Source organism: Rhamphochromis sp. 'chilingali' (assembly GCF_963969265.1).
Source record: "Rhamphochromis sp. 'chilingali' genome assembly, chromosome: 5".
NCBI classification, from domain to species: Eukaryota; Metazoa; Chordata; class Actinopteri; order Cichliformes; family Cichlidae; genus Rhamphochromis; species Rhamphochromis sp. 'chilingali'.
This window is the reverse complement of record NC_137932.1, coordinates 33575860-33600905: the sequence shown is the minus strand read 5'-3', so window position 1 is coordinate 33600905 and position 25046 is coordinate 33575860. Positions and strand designations below refer to the sequence as shown.

Below are 25046 nucleotides of genomic sequence, written 5' to 3'. Positions count from 1 at the left end.
ATCCAGAAAATTATTCTGGATTGCAGTAATCTAGAAGGAAGGTGTGTTTTTGGAGAGAGGTGGAAGGAGATGGACCAAATCCATCTAAGAACCCCAAAGGCCTACTTTGGGGTTCTTATCCTTGCTGGAGTTTTCAGGTCCAAAGGGGAATCCACAGAATCCCTGTGGGATGAAGAAACCGGCAAGAACCTTTCCATGCATCAATGTTTCTGGAAAACTTCAACAAAATTTCCAGGATTGTCCGTTTTGATAACCGAGACGACAGACCAGCTCGACGGCAGAGAGACAAGCTACCTGCCATCAGGACAGTGTGGGATAAGTGTGTGCACCACCTCCCCTGTTTTACAACCCTGGGCCTAATGTCACCATTGATGAGCAGCTGATCCCATTTAGTTGTGAAACATATTGCTTCACGTGTAAATGTGTTGTGTCTTTCCACTCACTCCACTTGATTATAACAGATTTTTTTATAACATTTTATATAAAAGAAAAACGAGAAGCACATTAATTCATAAATGTGATCTAACAAAGGTAAAGGGAAAAAATTAACCATGTTTGCTGTTCATATGGCTTGTAATTGGGATGAAGTAAACATCTGTTGAGTAATTTAACATAAAATTGTTTGATAGTGTTAATTTGGAAAGCCAAAACTCTAGCGGGTCCACCAGACCCATGAACACTGGCTGAGTAACAAAAATACGAACACCACACAAGGGTTAAAAGAAAACCACCAAAGTGGAGCTCCTGCAATGACTTTGATTGATTAAAAGTGATTAAAATACAACTTTCAGTATGTCCACACTTCTTTGGTTTTGTACATATGAGAGGCAGAATATTTGTGGTTTGAAACAAATTGATATGTCTGCACTATGGTTTGATGAAATGTTCAGTAAGGTTGAATGGTACTCTGCCCTTCAGGGCTTCACACAAATGAAAACTGTGAATAGGAATGCTTGCACTTCGGTGGGTGCTGATAGTGACATCTGAATGCGAATATTGATTTTACTTGGATATGGGTTAGTACTGGCCTACTAACAGTCAACACAGCAGAGGGAAAGATACATTCATCAATGATGAAGTGCAGGTTAACATTCTGTTCTTCAAAGATGTTACTTCTTTTTTAGCCATTAATATCAGATGAATGTAGTACCTGAGGGATCGTCAGATATTCATTACACGTGTTTCTGTCCCATTTTGCTTTAGGCCGACAAAACTGATGCTGCTGCTGACTCACCAGAAATCCCAGGTAGCAGGAGTTAGATTCAGCAGGTCTTTGTCATATCCTTTATGCTCCACCAGATATCTGGCAAAGCTCTCGTAGATAAGCTGTAAACACAAAGAGCACATACCATCACACACCGAAGTGTACAGAGAGTGCTACAGAATGCCAAAAATATACAGGTTTATATTCCAAATTAAGGCTATACTAAAGACTTTCCTCATTCTTCTCTGGTGAAGGTTATTAGCATTTTTTCAACATGTTTTATACTGGGGGTTTATTTATACTGGGGGTTTATTTATTCATATCTAAACCATGCTTTTCTTTTCTTAACAAGTTAACACAGACTCATTGCCAAAAAAAGACCTATTATGACCCTGATATAATGAAGAACAACTAGTTATTGCTCATAACCGCTCAGGTTTGTTTTTTTTTTTATTTATTTACAGAAATACTTATTATAGAATATGACCTCCATGAGTCAGCATAAGCATAGAAACAGCTGCACAAAGTATGGGTCCACAAAGGGAACCAATGGATTATAGTGCTCACAGACTCTAAAGACCCGAAGGTAACTATAAACTGGAGAGTTCACGTACTAAGCTTGTCAGTATTTAAACCTTTCATGTTACACATATCTGTACGATGCTTTGTGAATATCAAAGGAAAAATCCACATCACGGCATTAAGTTAGTTTTCACTCACAGATAATAAACACTAGTCTATTAAAACTGGACGACATCTTTATCACTGACATATCCATTGTGTGATATGTGTAAAGAATTGAACTGTGCGTATCTGACATTGATGGAAAACAAATGAACTCCAGGCCTTGGTAAGTTGCAGGAAACAAGGATTCAGCAGTTATTTATTTGTCATACGATGTCACGGGATCCAGCAACACCCCGCGAGTCCGCAGTGTTGTTATTATTTACTCTAACGACATCAGATGAAGAAGGGTATGAAAATGTGCTGGCTATCAGCAGGCCTCTGAGGGGACTTAAACACTTAAAGACATGTATGTGTGAGCATCACCGCCGACGTTCACCCCGTGAGTCACGCAGAGTGACTGCAGCAGCGGCAGCATCACATCACATCAAACCTCCCACAGCACACACCAGCGTTTTCACCAGCGAGCCTTGATGCCAGTGAAAAATGCCACAGATGCCCGCTGAGCCCGCTGGCCAGCCACGGGTTGTTTCTATTCCAGATGTGTTGCGAGCCAGCGCCTCGCGGCCACCGTACGGTTGTGTGAGTGTGAAGCTAGCCGCGCGCGCTGCACACTCACCCTGGAGGTCTCTTTCAGATGGTAGCGGCAGAGCGTGTGGTCCAGGTCGAAGCCGATAACGTCGCAGTCCGAAAGGCTGAAGTATTCGCTCATTGTTGCTGAGGCTGGGGGACGCTCCGAAGCACCAACTTGGGCACAGCAGCACAAACACTCCGAGTGTGTCAATGTCACCGTGTGACGGCGAGGATGGCTCTGCGCTCTGCCTGCGCGAAAATAATCCCACCAGCGCGGCTTTTCCTCAACGCAAATGGCTGATCACAGAACGGTTAATGTCAATAAGTTGTCCACATGGAGGCAGAAGTTTAACTCCTGTGTGCCAGAAGAAGACAAGACAGCACGCAGTGCTTCCGGGTGTGAAACCGTAATACACAGTGTATAGGTATCGGGTAAATTAGGTAAAAGTCGTCCATCTAGGGCACGCAAAGGCTAATGCCTGCAGTAGTGATTGCAGCATCCCACCACGTACATATACCCGCACTTGTACAGATATAATTAGTCTCTCCAGTTGGAGGCTCTGGGAGATCACAACAATGCACGGTTTGTCACACAGAATAGACTAAATTAATCATGTATACACTGTACACAAACAGAAAACAGCAAATGCTTACAGACAACTGAACCTGATAGCCAGCGTTAAAGACAAATACAAAAAAAAACTGGATCAAAAAATAGACAATGTAGAAAATCAAGACATAAATACACAGAACACAAAGAAACTAAAACCGCGAATAGATGAAAAAACAAAGAATTAATAAATCTGGAAAACACAACGTAATACAAACAACATTCATAAAAACATAAAGCTGTTTTTTCTAGTTGCCAGAAAAAAAGCTTTAAAGATGATGAAGAATCTGCTGAAGAATCAGCATATATGCAAAAACATACTTCTAGTTGTGCTGCTTCAGAAATAAACACACACAAACAAAAAGAAGGACAATTCAAGTCTATGAACATGAACAAATGCAGCACAGTTGGCAGATATGTTGAATAGCCAAATCATGAATCTAAATCATGTGGTCTAAAATCATGTGTTTATCCATTTATTCTTCCTCTTTGTGAACATTTCCTTGTTTGTCATAAGAACGACCTGAAACCGGAGGGTACTTCACCTTTCACCCTGTGACAGATGGGACAGATTCTAATAGCAAAACTGAACTGAAGAAGTTAAGAAGATGGACAATGGCAATGCCAAGGAGCTGTCAGACCACACATGTTAAATAAATGTATACACAATATAGACTTTAAAAATAGTTTTAAGTTAAAAGTACATTACAAATTTAAGAGAATGTGAAAAAAAAAACATACATGAGAGCAGGCTGTAGTTGACTTATTTTACTCAGTGCTGATACAACCACCGCTCCCAAACCCAACCTTAATTTTAAGGTCAATTTGTCTTACACAGCTACCACCATCCAAACATCACCTGAAGTCGCCTTTGTTGTAGTTTGCACTACTGTAGGACCACATTAGGCCATGACACATTAGGCCATGACATAACCTTACAGTAACCTGTCTCAATCTTTAGCTTTTTATTTTGTTCTCAAGAGAAATCCTTTCATTTTTCAACAGCACACTTTTATATTTTCTTCCCCATGTGTCGTGGATTTTACAGGACATATAACATGTCCAATAAGATTAATTTTAAATGTATTGGAGAAACATATTTGGTTTTGATTTATGTTTTCCTATTTTGTATATGTTTTATATTTGACCTTTTTCAAACAGAGTCCCAAAGCATTTTTATTTCAACAGCCCTTATTGCCCTTAATAACAGTTTTAACTATGTTTACCTCTTTCACCATTTCTACAGTTAAAAGAGGAAACAAAGGTCAGCAGTTAGAATCAAATTGTGGTGGCCAGTTATTTTGATATGTGTCTGAACTCCATCAGGAAGTCTGGCAGTAGCACCTCTATAGAGATGCAGTGAGTGTGGTATAGATAACAGACAGAAAGTACTACATATTATTCCCACATCATGGAGAAATGCAATAACAACATTATGGAAATAAAAATATGAAATATGCAAATTATTTAAGCATTGCAAAATTAACCAAAACTATTAATGGAATGTGAAGAAACAGCAATGACTTAATGAACAAAACATCTATGAAGTATGTTGTAGAGATCTAATCTGAAGGTGAACAGTGGCCAGGCTGGTGTAATATCAGTATGTACCCTAAGGTGGTGTGGAAAGATAATGTCCCTGCTGTCATGGGATGAAAGGCAAGGAGACAGACAAACATTCACTCTTACAACTCCAGTCTTTCCTAACATGCATCCTTTGGAATGCAGGTGGAAATCTGCACACGCAAAGGGACCAATCCAAAAGGGTAGTTTCAGAAAGAGAAAATTTTTTAATCAAAGCTTGGTTATATAATGCAAAATGAGCTCCTAAGTGAACATGATTCATAATAGTTGCTTTCTGGTAAGGAAGTCAGTGAGAAGAATGCTTGCTATGTTTGAAGCAAGGAGAACCAGTTGGTTGAGAGTGACGCATAGTAGCACTGTCCTGAAAAAGGTATCTTCCAGTCAAGTGGAGTTAGGTTTGACACATATACTGCCCATTTCAAAATATGTTCATTTGTCATCATTTAAGTGTAATTTTAAATTCTCTTTGAATGTGTTACTGCATGTCAGTGTGTTCATGTCTGGAAATAATTTTGTTCACAGAGGTTTTTATTCTTTTTGTAAACATTGCATCCTTGTCATTGTGCTAATAGTCAGTGTTAGTCATAGGTCACATTATGGTAATCTTCCAAGCTAGAATGCTTTCCTGGAAGATAAAAAAGTCATATCTAACCCGGGTTTGCTAAAAGTTGCTTTCGGATTAGATACTCATTTTCAACAGTATTAACACCAAAAGTTCCACCTTTGCCTCCTTCAGTTAAAAACTTCACACCCACTCAGCATAAAACATGGATGTAGCTTCCTGGGTTGAAAACAAAAGCCAATTTGGACATGCCTTAAACTTGCCTTCTATCTCAAGGACACCAGAAAGTGGTAATAACAGGTTGAAAAAAGTCTACAAGAATGTGGTTTTGTGCCTTGCCCTCTGTAAACACTTTCCAGATGAGTTTATGGACTCAGCCACTCACCTTTAGTCAGATAATAACTAGTCGAGTCTTTTTTGGAAGTCTTGCTCATACTATTTTTTAAAAATACTGGCAGCTGCCAGTGCCACCAGACTCCTAGTATAGACACCTATCTTATCAATCATAGTTGACATCTTTCTCGTGTTATCGTGTTGACAAGATTTTCAGAAAAAGTATCATCTGAAACCTAAGAGACCTCAAGGTGAATGAGGTCTGAAGTAAGATTTTTCAAATCAAATTCAAATTTTTCAAATCTTACTTCAACTTATTCTTGAGTTATCTTGTTCATAAAGTTGGGTGTCTGAGCCGCACACCCACTTGCCCCACAGGTAGACAATACCTCATTCAGCTGAGGGGTAAAAACAGTGCATGCTCACTGGCTAACAGCTTATTATGATTAGCTAATAAGCCTTAGAAATTGCAAGCTAACAGCACTTCAGATTACAGCCCAGATAAATGCCACACAGAGTTCCAGTAGCAGACACATCTCTACATCAACTGTTTAGAGGAGACTGCGCGAATCGGGCCTTTATTGTCAAAGAATAGGTAAAAAACACCAAGGAGAAGAGATTTGTTTGGGAAAAGAAAGACTGAATGGACATTAGATCAGTAGAAATCTGCGCTTTGGGCTGATGAGTCCAAATTTGAGATCTTTGGTTCCACCTTACAATAGGAGATAGGATAAATGGTCACTTGAAGCTGGTTATTCACTAGCCATCCTGGTCTAGGTTTGAGCATGCTCACATGAAAGGGGTGCCATTGGCAACATCTGGTCATTTACACTGATGGCTTACATTTTATGGTCAGTAAAACTGGAAAAGAGCTACTACAGTGGTGTGAGGAAGTGTTTGCCTGCCTCCTGATTTCCCATTTTTTTGTATGTTGGTCACACTTAAATGTTACAGATCAAACAAATTTAAATATAAGATAAAGATAACACAAGTAAACACAAAATACAGGTTATAAATGAAGGTGTTCATTATGGGGGGGAGGGGGGGGGGGTCCAAACCTACAGGTCTGTAAAACAGGTTTGTTTTACAAACCTGATAACCTTTAGCAGCAACAATTGCAATCAAGCATATGCAATAACTGGCAATGAGTCTTTTACAGCTCTGTGGAGGAATTTTGGCCAACTCATCTTTCCAGAATTGTTGTAATTTAGCCACATTAGAGGGTTTTCAAACATGAACCACCTTTTTCAGGTCATGCCACAGCATCTCAATTGGGTTCAGGTCAGGACTTTGACTAGGCCACTTCAAAGACTTCATTTTGTTTTTCTTTTGCACTTCAGCTACAGGTCATGAACAGATGGGCAGACATTCTCCTTCAGGATGTCTTGGTAGACAGCAGAATTCAAAGTTCCATTTGCCACAGCAAGTCCTTCAGGTCATGAGGTACCAAAACAACCCCAGTAGGGGGGATTACTCCAGACAGGCTGATGGCCTCTGTGCACGTCTGGGTGAGCCATGCAGGAAGGTAAGGTAGGTACTATTATGAGTTTTTGGGTCTTCTGAGTTTTCGCTAGCTCGTTGTTTTATGCCTCTGTATTCTGTCTTATTATTTAGCCTATTGGTTACTGTTGCCTGCGACAGACTGGTGACCTGTCCAGGGTGTACACCGCCTCTCGCCCTATGACAGCTGGGATAGGCTCCAGTGCCCCCTGCGACCCTGAAAAGGACAAGCGGAAGCATAGTACACAGGAACATCTGTGCCCAGTATAACCTGGAAGTCCCAAGGTCAAAATGGGAGCCGCCCCCAAGGGTGGTGGAGAATGACCGAGCTAAGATCCTGTGGGACTTCCAGATACAGATGGACAAAATGGTGGTGGCTAACCAACCGGACATAGTGGTAGTAGACAAACAGAAGAAGACGGCCGTAGTGATACATGTAGCGGTTTCCAATGACAGCAACATCAGAAAGAAGGAACACGAGAAGCTCGAGAAATACCAAGGGCTCAGAGAAGAGCTTGAGAAAATGTGGAGGGTGAAGGTAACATTGGTCCCAGTGGTAATCAAAACACTAGGTGCGGTGACTCCCAAACTAGCCGTGTGGCTCCAGCAGATCCCAGGAACAACATCGGAGATTTCTGTCCAGCAGAGCGCAGTCCTAGGAACAGCTCCCAGGCCTCTGGTAGAGGACCCGAGCTTGAAGGATAAACTGCCCGCAGGGGCAAGAGGGGATTTTTTTTTTTGTATGTATGTTGTCTGAGTTCTCCCTTGCCCTTTTAAATGATCTGTTCCCGACCAGAACCGTGTTTTGTTTTGTAAGTGCAAAGTAATAAAGCTGCTTTTGAGTTTTTATGTCCCATCTTCTGACTCATCCTCCCGCCTGCCACACAGCATCCTTGAAAAAAATAACATCAAAAATCAACATGCTTTCTCAACATCTGAGAGCCTGTTTTAGTGCCAGTGTTGAGAAAGCACTGCACATCTCTCCTAGGCACAATAGACCCTAAATACTTCCTGAGAGAATCTCAGCTCATGAAGAAGCTTTGGCACCCCAGGCTGGTCCAGTTGTCTGCAGCAGGGAGAACCCGTCTACATCATCACAGAACTCATGACAAATGGTAGCCTTCTGGAATATCTTCAAAGTAAGACAGCAACACTATTTATTTTCCACATTTGACCCTGTCATAAAGCAGAAGCAGCTCAAAATCACTTGAACATTGCTGCTGCTGTTCTTTGAAAACAGTCTCACCACCTGTGACAGGCCGAGGTACAGAGACCCTCATCAAAGCAAAGAAACTCATTTAATTCTAAACATCATCTGCAACAACACATTAGTATAAATTATACTTTTATCTGGTTTCTGTTAAGAGGGTGAGTTTAAATCAGACATTTTTGACCTCTGAGATCAAATGTGGGAAGAAAAAAACTGAGGTGAAAAAGATGTAAGATTTTGTTCTGTAAGGAGTAGTTGCTTGATATATTTTAGTCTGTTAATTTGATGACATTCTGTAGAAATCTAATGAACTTTAAAGTCAATATTTGGTATGATCCTAGAATTATTATTATTATTTTTTGTAATTTCTTTAATTAGTCTTCTGAAATATTTCTCCATCTAGAATAGTTATCCATCATATATACACCGTTTTATCCTGTTTTTATCCATTATATCATTGTGAAATGCACTATACACAGGTACACACACACACAGGTCTTTATCACTATAAAAAGGGAAGGAAACCATTATCAGTCCAAATCGCCATCAGCTGTTCTCACCGGCATCTCCAGCACCGCCCCGTTGAGCCCACTGCACCACTCCTCCCCTGCAGACGCGCCCGGGACCACACCTCCGCCACAATCATATGGATACAAACTGCAGCTACAGTCACATCTGCTCTTTCATTATTTTCACATGATACTTCATTCAGCAGCTATACTTATGTTTCTGCATTAATGCTCTCCACAGGCGCCATATAATTAGTGGGGATGTATCCTTGTTTGGAGGCCAAAACCCCAGTGAGGGCTTTAGCGAACCACCAATCACCGGCACTTTAAAATATCTCTAAAATATCCCTAATGTTGAAGCTAAGGTTTTATTTGTATAGGTCTAAACATACACAGCAACATAATTTTTGGAATCATTTTCACACTGACAAATTTAGCTGATACTGTTTCATTGTTCAAAGTCTGACAGTACTTGTCCGTGTTCATAATTCAACAAATTCTGATAAGATGTTCAACACCACAGGCTGAAAGTAGTTCTAAAGACAATCACTCCCACCTCTCTCCTCATTTCTATACACACTGATAGCACTTTGAATGAAAAAGATCCTCATTTGGATTCTTCATGGTGTAAGACCTGGCTAGTCATCACTTGTATCTGGTCAGGAATGGCAAATATAACATAGAAAACACTTGACATATTAACACATTTGACATAAAAGATCTCAGTAAAGAAGGAGTTGTAGATTTACACAAACTGGGGAGGTCTCTTGGAACCATTTAAAAACTACAGATTCCAAGATATCATTTTACACAGTTCCATGGAAGTACACGTATTCAGATGTATGACCACTTTGCCAAGACCCCTGCAAGAATGGTAAATGGTAAATGGCCTGTATTTATATAGCGCTTTACTAGTCCCTAAGGACCCCAAAGCGCTTTACATATCCAGTCATCCACCCATTCACACACACATTTACAGACACAAACTGTCAGCATCCGATGAGAAGAAACTTATTGGGATGTTCAGGAATAATCCAGGAACCACCAGGGCTCAAGCTTGCCATGAACTGTTAGAAAATATTAATAGAGTTTTACATTGCCATGACTGAGACGGTGACAACCAAGAAGAAAGCCTCTGATTCAGAACTAACACCTTCAGTCTTGACTGAAATTTGAAGCTGCACACATGGACAAGTCAAGTCTGCTTCTGGAGGAAAAAAAATGTGGTTAGAGGGGACAAACCACCTGTCATTGTAGCACTACCAGGCTACAATGACAGGTATGTTTTGAGGAGTAAAGATAAGTAAGATATGGTTTAAAGATAAGGTTTTCAAGCCCGATGACTGTATGAGGACTGCATGCAAAGTGGAGAACACAACTATACCTATATAAAGATAAACCTTTCCATGATGACAGTTCTAAGCATTTATATGCTAATTGTCACATTAAGGAGAAATAATGAGCATATTTATTTCTATTCACTGTAAAATCAATACATTTATCTGCTCAGTTAGTGATAAAATAACAATGTAAAAAGCCTCAGCTGGCCATGAAACTGCCAGTCAATTATCCAATTACATTTGAGCCTCTAAAAATGGAAAATTATGTATAAAAAATATTCCTAAAAGTGTCATGAATCAGCATTCTCCCACATTCATAACGCGTGACTAACCCGACTATAAGCGCAGGCGTGACGTCACCCCAGTGGAGAGTGAGCGCGAGCCGCTCCCCATTCCTGAGCAGGTGCAGGTGATTGCTACCTGAACAGTGAGACCGATCCTCTAACACGAAGATCCACACTTAAACTACCGCTCCCTTCCCCTCACACCGATCTGTGATAGCTGGGCGTGTGTTCAGGTCAAAGACCGCCACCATCCCAAACTGGGAAAAATAAATGCGCTTGTATTTAATGGGATGTGGATCATAAAGACAGGAGGACGGATTCTCTAAACGATTTCCTTGTTTATTCCTGACAAAAACAATGACCGACTGTGATTGACGAAAGTACCATGGAGATCCAAAAGAGGTTTTCTGCCTGTTGGGACAGTTTTTTGGGGTGTTTTAAAAAAAATGGCCCCTCTGGAGACGAGACCGACCGTGGGGAAAAATCGACGGTTATTAAAAACTTGAGCGCTGCTGACAAAGACGAACAGAGCTTTCATTCAACAAGAGATTTACCGCCGCTGCCACCAGCTGATGTGGAGTATTATGTCGCCCTGTATGATTACTCTGCTCGCACAGAAGAGGATCTTAGCTTCAACACGGGGGATACTTTAGAGGCCCTGGACAAAAGTGCCGGTGATTGGTGGTTCGCTAAAGCCCTCACCGGGGTGTCAGCCTCCAAACAGGGATACATCCCTGCTAACTATGTGGCGCCTGTGGAGAGCATTAATGCCGAACCGTAAGTATAGCTTTTGTATGAAGGATCATGTGAAGTCTTCTTTATATAATTTATCAAACTTAACCATTAAAAAAATGTGTTTTATTTGAATCCCAAGCTGAAGGTTTTTATTTTATTTTATTTAGTTTGTTTTTTGAGGGGGGGAGCCATTTTTGTTTTGTTTGGGAATGGAAGAACAACTTGAAAAACGAGTTAACATTTTTTTTTTGTTATCAATTACAGGTCAAAGTAAATGCACATATTTTTTTTTGAGAGTTTAAAATAATCTAGAGGGGGAAATAGGCAATAATACTACAAAATAGATGTTTATTTCCTTTCCAAGGAAAGTCAAGTCAAATTGTATCCGCACAGTCATATTCTTCTACTTACAGAAGGGTTACATACAGCAGGGATTTTCATCATAGAGTAATCCTCTCATATCAGTTGTGTCGAAAATGACAACAAAAAGTGAAACTTTCTCTTTAATCTAACACTTAAAATGTTTGTATATAGATATAGATATATAGATATGGATATAGATATATATATATTTCTTTTTTAAAAATGTATTTATTAATGCTAAATAACTGCAACAAATGGTCATCGACAGTCATCAACGGAATAGGTTTGTATGAGGAGGAAGCTAATCTTAAATTACTTTGTCATTTAAATTTCCTTGAAGGGATTTCTTCCAATGAAACATGTATTAACTTAACTGGTAGTAACAACTAAAAAGAACATACTTCCTGAAGCTGAATGGTAAATACAGTGTTGTAAAGGCGATGTCGTTAGAGTTCACTCTCAATTCTAAAGTGACAGAATGTAGAAGATGCAGAAGTACCTCAAAAACCTCAAAATTCTTTTGAAGTACTTGAGCCTGTGATTTAAGTGTTTTACTGTTCTATTTCTGCCTGAGATTGACGTTTTTAAAACATTTGAATAGTCAGTCATGTCCCACGGGTAAAAGGCTGTAAAATGTAACGGCGTGTTTTCCTTATCCCTAAAGTCTTTGCCGAAACTAGTTAATCATTCACCTTGAGACCAGGAAATGCTGGGAAAGCTTTACAGGTTAATGATTCCTGTTGAAGGTGGAGATCATAAACAAGAACCAGAACCACACATTAAAGCCACATTGCTGGCATTTCATGCCATTTAACTCTAGTGTTGAGAATAAAGACAGGATTGGTTTGTCATAAATTCAGCTTCAGGTATCCTGTGTAGGGCACGGTACTATAGAGCAACCAATCCTGGAATGTGTACCTTTTTCTTTGCTGCCATGTGTAGCTTAGTTGTTGGAAAAAAGATGACGTCACACAAATTCCTAACTAATAATGGAAGGGTTTTTTTTTTTTTTTTTTTTTTTTTTTAACAAGAATAAACCCAGTTCAAGAGGTAATCAGTCTTGGCATTATTTGTGTCATAGTTTGTCCAGTTGCAAACCTAATAGATAGGCAGACCTGTTCCTTAATGCAATTACACAATGAATTATCCAGTCTGCCACATTGTGTACCTGCAGGAAAGCCGTTATCTGTAAATAACTAATGGAAAACTAAAAGTCAGGCCTCGTTAGTTCAGAACAAGTCGACAAAACTTGTAGTGTGTAATTTAATTGTCAGTTTAATCAAATCTAGATTAACCACATAAAATAATCTGGCTCAAATGTAACGTGGACTGGTAGAGAGCCTCGACTATAAGCAGTGATTAAGAAGAGGTGGTTGTTCTAATAGTAGAAATCAAGTTTTACACAGCAGAATCTACTACCAGTACTTTAGTAAAAATGGAAACATACAGCACTCTGAACATTATATTCAGGATATAGTGCCAGTTTAGATCAGTCATCTGAAGGTTCTTTCTAAAGACTCCGCAATTTTAGAGAGAGAATCCTATCGATGAGATGATCAGCTCTTTTGTTTTAATAATGGAAAACGGTGTCACAGCTCAATCAGTCAGTTTTATGACTCAATATTCCCGCAGGTACATTTGTTCCATTATAGACAGTGTAGTTTATGATTATGATTTGAAATCCTTTGAATTCTACATCTGGCACTATGTGGCTCTCTTTGAATTTGTTGTTGATTAATCTCACTCTAATTCTCGACAGAGATACTGTATATGTCTGAAGTGTGTGAATACTGGAAAATAACCCTCAGTTTTAACTTGATTTTGAGCATTACAAAGGGAAAGCACCCAGATGAGCCAGTTAAGACTCAAAGAGGAAAACTTATTGTGTTTTTGCACTGATGCAAACGTACAATTAATTTAAGCTGCAACTGTGCAGTGACATCATTGTTTTTCTTGGTTTACTCTGCCCATAATGGGAATCCCTGTGTTGTTAATTTTGTACTCTGACAGGTTAAACAAAGTCATAATGTTGTGTAACTATCTAGTTGAAGTATATTTGCCAAAGGAAAAAAAGTTTTTTTGTCAAAATAACTTTTCAAAATGTCAGACCATTCAAATACAGATTTGACTTTTTTTACTCTTTCAATTAGATTTTTAAAGTCCAAGTGAGCATAAATATCATAGCTTGGTTATAGAAGGGCTACGGTCATTGAAGGACACACACGCAGACACAAAGTGAGCCCAAGGTGTAGTGGTTAATATGATTCCTGATACTGGTAGATTGCCCATAAGATTTTACTTAATTTACATGTAAAACATTGACTTCTGTCTGTGACCGTTATTTATCTGCTCGGTGTTGGAAAACTTGCAAAGAGTTGACTCTAAAATTTGTCTTGTGATGATTTCTTGGTTTCCTTGGGAAATAAATAACATTAAAACCCAAATAAAATGACAGAAGATATATCTGTGTCAGCAGTTTTTATTTTAAGCATTGACAGTCCAGAAACATGTCTTCCCTGCAACATTGCTAATATGGACATATCCTGCTTCCATTCTGATGTCCAGATGGTATTTCCCTGACACCAAGAGGCTGGATGCTGAGAAGATGCTGATGGCTGGAGGGAACAAGCATGGAGCCTTTCTCGTCAGAAACTGTGAAAGTCAGAAAGGAGACCTCTCACTGTCAGGTAACCTCTCACTTGACTTCATCTCTTTTGAAGTCAATGTCATCAAATAAATTTTATAGCTTTTTTGCTTGTGAAAATTAAAGTAGTATAGCCATGATTTTCCCTTCTTTCAAAATGAGTGAGCAACACAATGCACCCATGCTAATAGTTCTGTGACTCCATAAATTCTGTTCAGTTATTTTTTTCACACATGGCCAGGCAGGTTTAAATAGCTTTTCTCGCCTCAATAAATAACATCATCATTTGTGTTTACTCGGGATACCTTTGTCTAATATTAGTTTGATGATGAATGTGACAAATATGCAAAAATAAGACATCGAGAAGGGGGGGGTTAGTAGCACTTGTGTAATGTCCTACACAAACTCACTTGAAAAATGGGCTTTTAAACTGTTTTAGTCCATTCTGTGGTATGTGTCTCCAAAACCAAACCTTGTGAAATATCTGCCTATTCTTCCATTCCCCGCTCCTCTAACTGGATAAATGACCAGAAGTGTAAAGTTGTTTCCTCTGAAAGTTGGCTAATAAAATTAAATGGGTTACATCCTAAACAGCCCTGCATATTCAGTCATGCCTTGGTTTAAGTCTCTTTTTGGCCAGAGTTTGAGAGACTTTGTTCTAAATCCCTTCTAAGTTCTTGCTAGAAATTCTTAGTTTGGAACTGTCGTAACTGATTTTTAGAGTGTTTGTGAATATGGGACCCGGCAGGTCCTATAAATGAAAATGCTTCAGAATGAAATCAGCTAAAGTAATGTGATATTGTAAAAAGATATTCTTTCTTAGCGATAAAATTTGAATTACTAACCAATAAAACACACTTACTAGCTGCTCACTTTAGTCCACTCAGGGGTTTTCTTGCTACAGTCTTACTTGGTCTGGTAGGAACTGTGACTAGTGACAGCAATCAGCTGTTTGACTTTATTACTTCTTTAACCATAATGCTGTCACATGCATTTTAGGAAGTTCACTTGTGTTTGCTTTTACTGTGGCTTTTTGACTTGTAAAAGTCTTGTGAACCTGTTTAAACATTTATGGGATGCCACAGTGTTTTATTTTAAATGTAGACCGTAAAATATTAAAACAAGACAAAATAAAACCAGAGACCTTATGCGAGAGAATATTTCAAAAAGACGTTGACACTGTTACTAAAAGTTGGTCAGCTCTCACATAGTTAACATTTTGTTGTTCCCATACTATTGGATGCACACTTTCCCTGACACTGCAGCATTGTTTAGTGACTAATGGTTTAAAGGTCAGAAAGTTTAATCGAGGTCTCCACTGCCATAAAAAATAGTAGGATCACTTTATCTCTTTGAGCTCTTATCTGTATTGTTTTCCACTCTGTCCTTGCTCTTTCCACCATGGTTGAATTTTTGCTATATTTATTTATTAAAGCCAGCTGATAACCTTATGGAGTATTTGCAATCCAAATATTGATGCTGTTTTATAACAGAAATCTTTTGCTTACCACTTTTTAAAAAATGTATTGCTGCTACAAACATAATTATCATTCTTCTGATAAAAGTCCTATTACAATAATAATAATAATAAAAATAATAATTTTAAGTAAAGAAATATAAACTAGTTAGTATAGAAAGTCTCATGCATTTCCTGTAAGGGTCATTACATCACCAGTGCGCCAATTTATCTGTCCCATATTACAGACTATGATTCGTTTTGAGAGTAAGAAAGACTAATAAAAGTTTCAGACTTTTATCTTTGATAGTGTTTGAGATGTTCAAATGTTGCCTTATTAACTTATTTTACAGTGCTTGACAATGGAAAGGTGAAGCATTACAAGCTGAGAAAACTGGACAATGGTCACTACTATGTGTCAAGGGCCAAATCGTTTCAAACACTGAAGGAGTTAGTGGAACATTACTCCCGACAGTCTGATGGCCTCTGTGCACGTCTGGGTGAGCCATGCAAAAAGGTAAAAAACAAACTATGCTGCCACGCACGATGCATAATTTGTATTTATTTATCTAATTAATTAACTAATTTTAAATCTGTGACTCTTTCTGTCTGCAGATAGAAGTTCCACAGACTTATGGTCTGTCCTATAACACAGTGGACCAATGGGAAATCAATCGTAGCTCCATCAAACTACTGAAAAAGCTTGGAGCGGGACAGTTTGGTGAGGTCTTTGAAGGCATATGGAATGAAACTACATCAGTTGCCGTGAAGACTCTCAAACCAGGTACACAAAACGACAAATACTCAGACATTCTGACCTTGTCAGAATAGGGCTGCTCTTAAAAACTACAAAAAGAGTGATTCACATAAAGAAACTTAATCAGCCGATGAAGTTGTCGTCAAATTATTAAACCAATAATAAGCTATTTATCATTAGCACCTGACTACTGCGTGCTTCTAGATACTAGAGCTAATAATGAAAATGGTGTTTACATTGATGGGACATATTATTATGACCTCCTTCCTAAAACTGTGTTGGGACCCTTTTGCTGTCAAAACAGCCCTGAGTGTTCATTCCTTAGCCAACTTTTGTTTTATGGCATATTAACCTAAAAGAGGCCACAGCCATCAGGGATTACCATTTCAATTAAAGGGTGGACATGCTCTCAAACAATGCTTAGGTAGTTGGTACATGTTAGTAGCACCCACATGCACGGCAGGACCCAAGGTTCTCCAGGAGAACATTGCCCAAAGCATCAAACTCTCTGCTGGATTGCCATTTTCCCACAGAGCATCCTGGTAAACGACCCACACACACCTGGCTATCCACATGATGTAAAGCAAAATGGGATTTATTAGACCAGGCTGCCTTCTTCCATTCCTCCATGGTCAAGTCCTGATGTTCATGCGCCCATTGTTGGTGCTTTCAGGAGTGTACAGGAGTCAGCTTGGAAACTCATTGTTCTGCAGCAATGCAGCGCTGTACACAGTAAACTGTGATACACTGTGCATTCGGACATCTTGAACCAGCATACATTTTTTTCAGCAATGTGAGCTACAGTAGCTCATGATCACATGAGCCAACCTTCGGTCCCACCATGCATCAGTAAGCTTTTCCGGCCCATGACCTTGGTCACTGGTTCACCACTCGTCTTTCTTTGGACCACTGTTGACTATGAACGCTCCAAAAGAGCTCCAAATTATCATTGCTCTGACCAAGCCATATAGAAATCATAATTTGGCTCTTGTCAAACTTGCTCAAATCCTTATGCTTGGCCATTTTTCTGCTTCGAACATATCAAATTTAAGGAAAGAAATTTCCTTTGCACCCACTAAAAGGTGCCATGGTGAAGAGATAATCGGTGTTATTCACTTCACTTGCCAGTGCTCATAAAGATATGCCTTTTGTGTTTTTATGTGACTGCTAATTGGTATATTTCCATCTATCTGTCCTTACTGATGGATTATGTTACCAAAGTATTCACTTATCCATCCAAATGATTAAATTCAAGTTTTACAGTGACTTCCATGGCCACAGCTGTATAAAATAAAACACCTGCCTATAAGTACTGCTTCTACAAGTTGGGTGGGCCGATATGATCTTCAACCGTATGAATTGAAAATGGGATATGACTCAAGTTCCTATGCATGAAAGCTTCTTAGAAGATTCCTTTGACATTCCAATTAGCAGTAGGTTTTTCTGGAAAGATGCCCACTTGCACCCATCTGAAAATAGCTTATAATAAATAAAGATAATATATTTAAAAGTAAAGTTAAATGTATGTCACAAACAAGTTGTATTTGTTGGCAGAGCAGTTAGCATTGCTGGGTTCAACAAAAATGACCATATTTCTAAGCTGCTTTGAGTGCCAGTATATAACCATGAAATCACTACACACCTCTGACAGGCACCATGGACGCAGAGGACTTCTTGAGAGAGGCTCAGATCATGAAGAGGCTGCGGCACCCCAAGCTGATTCAGCTGTATGCCGTTTGCACCTTGGAGGAGCCCATCTACATAATCACAGAGCTGATGACAAATGGCAGCCTGTTGGAGTACCTTCAAAGTAAGACAGCCACACTCTTTATTTTGCACCTGTGATTCTGAACAGCTTCTGCTTTATGACAGAACCACCGCTGCTGCTGCTGTTGTTCTTTAAAAAGTTATCACCAGTGAGAGGCCATGGTACCGAGATTTTAATCTTTTAGTAACAGATCAGATGCATTGTGTAAAGAATTTAGAACATACAAAAGAAATATATCACTGTCTTGGATTGTTAGACTTCACGTTTTAAAAAATCTGGTTAAAGGAAGTAGGTGATGATAGCAGTCTTACTGAGGAGTGACTCATTCTGCTCTGCTGTAAATAGACAATTACAAGTTATCTACTGGCCTGTAATATATGACAGATTGACTCTGTGTTCTTTTGTTTTCATTGATTTAAAGCAGATTAGCAGGAGTCATCTAAGGTTCTAGGTTGGTTAGATCTTTGTAATTATTAGAATTTTTATGTATTTGTATTTGATAGTTTTGACTGAAGAGATCAGATGTTAACTGTAAAGAATATCTCCCATGAGATAAAGATAGCTGAGTGAGCGGTGAAATAGTTGTTGTCATGTTGGTTAATAGATTTAAATAGATTTACTGATTTGGTCTATTTGAGCTGCTGGACACGTGAGAGTAATCTGTGTCAAAAAGCACAGTCCTTAAGGCCATTACAGAATACATTTTGTGGTTAGTGGTTAATTCATCCAAAAAAATGATTGTGTGGGGAAAAAATTAATTCATCCATCCATCCATCCATCCATCTTCATCCGCTTTATCCGGGGCCGGGTCGCGGGGGCAGCAGCCTAAGCAAAGAGGCCCAGACCTCCCTCTCCCCAGCCACCTCCTCCAGCTTATCCGGGGGAACACCAAGGCGTTCCCAGGCCAGCCGAGAGATATAATCTCTCCAGCGTGTCCTGGGTCTGCCCCGGGGCCTCCTCCCGGTGGGACATGCCTGGAACACCTCACCCAGGAGGCGCCCAGGGGGCATCCTTGGCAGATGCCCGAACCACCTCAGCTGGCTCCTTTCGATGTGGAGCAGCAGCTGCTCTACTCTGAGCCCCTCCCGGATGGCCGAACTTCTAAGGGAGAGGCCAGCCACCCTTCGGAGGAAGCTCATTTCTGCCGCTTGTATCCGTGATCTCATTCTTTCGGTCACTACCCACAGCTCGTGGCCATAGGTGAGGGTAGAGACGTAGATCGACCGGTAAATTGAGAGCTTCGCTTTTACACTCAGCTCCCTCTTCACCACGACGGACCGGTGCAGCGTCCGCATTACTGCAGCTGCAGCCCCAATCCGTCTGTCGATCTCCGGCTCCCTTCTTCCATCACTCGCGAACAAGACCCCGAGATACTTGAACTCCTCCACTTGGGGCAGGAACTCATCCCCGACCCGAAGTGGGCACTCCACCCTTTTCCGGCTGAGAACCATGGCCTCAGATTTGGAGATGCTGATCCTCATTCCCGCTGCTTCACACTCGGCTGCGAACCGTTCCAGTGCGAGCTGGAGGCCCTCACCCGATGAAGCCAACAGAACCACATCATCTGCAAAAATCAGAGATGAGATTCTGAGGCCACCAAAGCGAAAGCCCTCCACCACTTGGCTGCGCCTAGAAATCCTGTCCATAAAAATTATGAACAGAACCGGAGACAAAGGGCAGCCCTGGCGGAGCCCATCACCCACCGGGAACGAGTCCGACTTATTGCCGGCAATGCGAACCAAGCTCTTGCACCGGTTGTATAGGGATCGAATGGCCCGTAGCAATGGGCCAGACACCCCATACTCCCGCAACACCTCCCACAGGACACCCCGAGGGACACGGTCGAATGCCTTCTCCAAGTCCACAAAACACATGTAGACTGGTTGGGCAAACTCCCATGCACCCTCAAGTATCCTGGAGAGGATAAAGAGCTGGTCCAGTGTTCCGCGACCAGGACGAAAACCGCATTGTTCCTCCTGTATCCGAGGTTCGACTAGCGGACGAACTCTCCTTTCCAGCACCCTGGCACCCAAAAATTAATTCAATTCACTTTTATTTATATAGCGCCAAATCACAACAAAAGTCGCCTCAAGGCGCTTCATAGATACAGAGGAAAAACCCAACAATCATATGACCCCCTATGAGCAAGCACTTTGGCGACAGTGGGAAGGAAAAACTCCCTTTTAACAGGAAGAAACCTCCGGCAGAACCAGGCTCAGGGAGGGGCGGCCATCTGCTGCGACCGGTTGGGGTGAGAGAAGGAAGACAGGATAAAAGACATACTGTGGAAGAGAGACAGAGGTTAATAACAGATATGATTCAATGCAGAGAGGTCTGGAAAGGAAAAACTCAATGCATCATGGGAATCCCCTGGCAGCCTACGTCTATTGCAGCATAACTAAGGGAGGATTCAGGGTCACCTGGTCCAGCCCTAACTATATGCTTTAGCAAAAAGGAAAGTTTTAAGCCTAATCTTGAAAGTAGAGATAGTGTCTGTCTCCCGAATCCAAACTGGAAGCTGGTTCTACAGAAGAGGGGCCTGAAAACTGAAGGCTCTCCCTCCCATTCTACTTTTAAATACTCGTAGTACCATATCACCCTATTAGAGCACTTCGCTCTCGCTCTGCAGGCCTACTTGTTGTTCCTAAAAGTCATTAAGATAAAATGGGGCCTGATTATTTAAAACCTTGTATGTGAGGAGCAGGATTTTGAATTCAATTCTGGATTTAACAGGAAGCCAATGAAGGGAAGCCAAAACAGGAGAAATATGCTCTCTCTTTCTAGTCCCTGTCAGGACTCTTGCTGCAGCATTTTGGATTAGCTGAAGGCTTTTCAGTGAGTTTTTTGGACATCCTGATAATAATGAATTACAGTAGTCCAGCCTGGAAGTAATAAATGCATGAACTAGTTTTTCAGCGTCACTCTAAGACAGGATATTTCTAACTTTAGAGATGTTGCGCAAATGGAAGAACGCAGTCTTACATATTTGTTTAATATGTGCATTGAAGGACATATCCTGGTCAAAAATGACTCCAAGGTTCCTCACAGCGTTACTGGAGGCCAAGGTAATGCCATCCAGAGAAAGAATCTGGCTGGATACCATATTTCTAAGCTTTTCAGGGCCGAGTACAATAACCTCAGTTTTATCTGAATTAAGAAGCAAAAAGTTAGCGGCCATCCAGGTCTTTATGTCTTTAAGACATTCCTGCAGTTTAACTAATTGGTGTGTGTTATCTGGCTTAAGAAGACATCAAGCCAAGATGAGCTAGTCCTGATGTTTCTAAACAAGTAAAGAAAGAAACTGATATTCTGGGTTCATCCAGTTCCCCAGCAGCAGGGAAGATTTCATGGTTATATCCAGAAGTTAAAGCTTTATCCAAAATGCTTTTGTATGCATCTATGCAGGGCAGTTTGAGCTCTTGTTGGCAGAGTTGGGGTCACATGTGAGGAGGCAGAGAAATGAAATCATAGAAATTACCACATAGACACAGTAGTCGGAACAAAGAATTTGTTACTGTCAAAGTGACAGACTTAAATAGATACATTCTTTGAGAAGCTAGCATTCTCTACTAACTATACTTGTTTCCTTACCGGCATGCTTCATTAAAAAAAAGAAAAAGTGTGTGTGTAAGATTGTGACCAGTAACTTGGCTTTCTCTTTGGATTACAGAGGATAAAGGTAGAACACTGCGTATCTCAGATCAAATTGAGATGGCTGCACAGGTGGCATCAGGCATGGCTTTTCTGGAGTTACAGAACTACATCCACAGAGACCTGGCAGCCAGAAATGTCCTAGTGGGCGAAAACAACATCTGCAAAGTGGCTGACTTTGGCCTGGCCAGGGTTTTCATGGTGAGTGTAAAACTGAAATTGGTATTCTACGCTTTCATGATGCCGTTCATTCCAGTCATACGTCCTTCAGAAAACCTGCATTCTTTACTAAATGTAATTGCTTGCTTTCAGGCATAACTTGTAAATACTCCTCAAACTAATCCACAGAATCTATTATACTACTGTCAGGATCACATCACATGTTTGTACTGCAGGAATAAACTGATGTGCTTTGATGATCACTTTTGGCTGGATCTTTGTGCCTTTTTTTGCTTGCAGAAAGAAAGCGAAAATGTGTACGAAGCCAAAGAAGGAACTAAATTCCCTGTGAAATGGACCGCTCCAGAGGCCATTCATGACAACAGGTTCACTATCAAATCTGATGTTTGGTCCTTTGGAATTTTGCTGTATGAGATTGTGACATTTGGCCAGATGCCGTACCCAGGTGAGATTTGATTTCTATCAAATACAAAGATCTAGCAAGAATTCCAGCTTGTAAGATTAGTACTGATGTGAGTCTGTGATTCTTTCAGCAATGACAAACTTTCAGGTGGTCCAGAAACTGGCTGAGGGCTTCAGGATGCAATGCCCCGCAAACTGCCCCAAAGTCTTGTATGACATTATGAAGGACTGCTGGAAGGAAAATGAACAGGACCGGCCTACATTTGAGACCCTGCAGTGGAAGCTGGAGGAATACTTTGAACAGGATGTGACGTCCTATGACGATGCCACTCGTTATTAGCACAACTGCCAGGCTGTGATATTAGAAAACAAACAAACAAAAAAAACTCTTAAGAAATCGTGAATATACTGACTGGCTAATGTAATTTAAAAGGTCTAAATAGGAAAGCAGAATGGAGTTGGTGACAGCACTCATAGTCTTGTTTGAAATGAACGCACTCAATTGCATAACATGCGTGTCTAACCTAATTCCTACAGAGCGCTTAACTGGAAGACGCCTTTTTCAGCACAGCATTACGTTGCTCTCGACTAACTGGTTCGGCTTGCTCGAAGCATAGCAAACATTCTTTCCACTAACGACTTGTTGAGCCATTGCATGACAGGAGTAATGCGTCACGTTCACCTAGAAGCTCAATCTGCTGTCTTGGAGAGAATAGCAGGCACTGCAGTTTTATCACATTTATTGTTATTTTGGGGTTCTAGGACGACAACCAAAGTTGCGGTCACTAATAAGACAAATTAACCAAGCTATTTAACTACAAGCTTTTCTCTTTAGAAATTCTAACAGCTGCTACAAAATGGTGACAAATAAAAGGAAGATGGGCGTGGGGGTCCTGCAGATGTCCTGAGAGAAACCTGCTGCATACTCTAAGTCATGTTTCCAAAATAACCACTACTAAAAGTTCTAAATGCAACTATTGTGCTGCATTTAACCATTTGCATAGTCGCACATAGTCATGATGGCTGTTATTCTGTTCACACTAAAAGCAAATAATGTAAATGGAAGCATAACATTAGCTACTTTAGTCTAGTTTGGTTTTTTTTCTCCCCACATAATATACTGTGAATTTTGATCAGCAGCTAGTTGTTGTAGTTGTTAAAGCTACATTTGTGAACAATCAGTTATTTGCATGCACTTTTTTTCTCCTTTAAGCACCTACAGTATCATCACAGTATCACCACACCTGTCTGCTTCACACTTCTGCTCATTCATTGTGCGACGGTTTGATGCTCTGTGACTGAAAAATGTGATTTTTGATTCTGTTCACACTGCTCTCAGATCTGTGGGGTCTTTCATATTAATGGAAGCTGCGACAACAAAGTGACGGCACAAACATTCAAATTCTTGATGCATTTACTAAACCAGTTAAACTGGTGTTTTAGCTAATGTTGATTTTTTTTTCTTTTTCAGTGTCATGCACAAATTCTTGTTAATTGTACATTGTAATCTTGACAGTGTTTATATATAATCATATTGTATTTTAACTTAATTGTCCCTAAGCCTAATATAATTAAAAGAACCGTATTTAGTATGATTTGCCTGGATTTTTGAATTTTACACTGATAGGAAAATGAAAGTCTGACATCAGAGTAACTCATCTGACACATTAAACCTTTTTTCCCATGCTTTCGACGCATGGCAGTGATGGTCTTTGGAGTCTGAATGTGTAGTCCTTTGTCTTCTGTGTCATTGTGTGCTGTGTACTTTTATTGGTTGGGATTAGCTTTTTTCTTCAAACAGGTATAAGTTTCCATAACCTATAATAAATACTGTAGAACGGAGGCTTGATGCTTATACTATGAAAAGGAGTTTGGGCTAAACCAGGTAATGTAAGGGTTAACCCTCGGTTTTCAGCATTAGAAAGGTGGTTTGCCTCTCAGCAGGATCCATTGCCATATGGCATTCAACCCTAGTTTTCTGTACTATGAAGATCCTTTACTTCAGGTGTAATTTAATGAAACAGTGGATTATAAACCAGCAGGAACTCCTATGCCCTAATGTAAGGGTTATGTTGAAAAGCCTGTTAACTTATGCAGCTTTTTGTTAGTTCTACTTCCTGCATTCCAATAGGATGAACTAGGTGATGGAACTTCAAATGCACAAACACCAGTGGTTTTAACATTACTTAAATAACTTGCATAACCACACAGTGTCTTTTCTGTTATGTTCACGCTGCTGTTCTAGATAGGAAGATTTGTTTAAAATAAATCACTTTGTTGCCTGGAGTTTTGTAATTGGTGACATTCTACCAACACCACCCCTTTTATGTGAAAAGGCTGGTTGCTAGAGTATTAAACTGTGGATTAACATGATCAGCCCTTCTGACATTAGGGTGAATGATAATAAGATATCTTTTGTATGTGAAACTTTGTGGTTCAGAGCTCTGCTGTAAGGTTAGTCTCGGGCTGCACTTAATAACAGGACAGAATGGGTCAACACATTGCAGGTTCTCATTGTGTGGACATTTTATATAACAGGAAGCGCCATTGTTCACGCTGTCTGTTGTCAGTATATATTGTATTTTATTCATATGCATACTGCCTACCAACTTTTTTACCTTTCGAAAAAAGTTGCAACTTACCTGGAATTCCTTGTCCCATAGATCAATTTGTAAAAACTATTATAGAATAGAGTTG

The 25046-nt window shown here is 40.1% G+C and overlaps 2 protein-coding genes across 2 annotated transcripts in view; one reads left to right on the top strand and one right to left on the bottom strand.

Moving 5' to 3' along the window:
* The window catches only part of nt5dc1 (5'-nucleotidase domain containing 1), a 92899-nt gene extending 89983 nt beyond the window's left edge, over positions 1 to 2916 (bottom strand). The window contains exons 1-2 of the mRNA XM_080882207.1: positions 2508 to 2916; positions 1235 to 1326 (exon numbers count right to left, since the gene is read on the bottom strand). Coding sequence (XP_080738333.1) covers positions 1235 to 1326; positions 2508 to 2600 — 185 coding nt within the window. The 5' untranslated portion in view covers positions 2601 to 2916. The remainder of the gene's footprint in view (positions 1 to 1234; positions 1327 to 2507) is intronic.
* Positions 2917 to 10512: 7596 nt separating this feature from the next.
* frk (fyn-related Src family tyrosine kinase) lies at positions 10513 to 23941 on the top strand. The gene is made up of 8 exons (XM_080883679.1): positions 10513 to 11170; positions 14057 to 14178; positions 15945 to 16108; positions 16207 to 16375; positions 18000 to 18158; positions 21787 to 21968; positions 22227 to 22392; positions 22481 to 23941. The coding sequence occupies exons 1-8, from the start codon at positions 10779 to 10781 to the stop codon at positions 22687 to 22689; spliced, it is 1563 nt and encodes a 520-aa protein (XP_080739805.1). The 5' UTR covers positions 10513 to 10778; the 3' UTR covers positions 22690 to 23941.
* The last annotated feature ends 1105 nt before the right edge of the window (positions 23942 to 25046 follow it).

Coding starts and splice junctions, on each gene's coding strand:
- frk (XM_080883679.1), top strand. CDS start 10,779: ATGGAGATCCAAAAGAGGTTTTCTGCCTGTTGGGACAGTTTTTTGGGG. Junction 21,969..22,226: donor GCCTGGCCAGGGTTTTCATG/GTGAGTGTAAAA, acceptor TTTTGCTTGCAG/AAAGAAAGCGAAAATGTGTA. Junction 22,393..22,480: donor TGGCCAGATGCCGTACCCAG/GTGAGATTTGAT, acceptor TGATTCTTTCAG/CAATGACAAACTTTCAGGTG.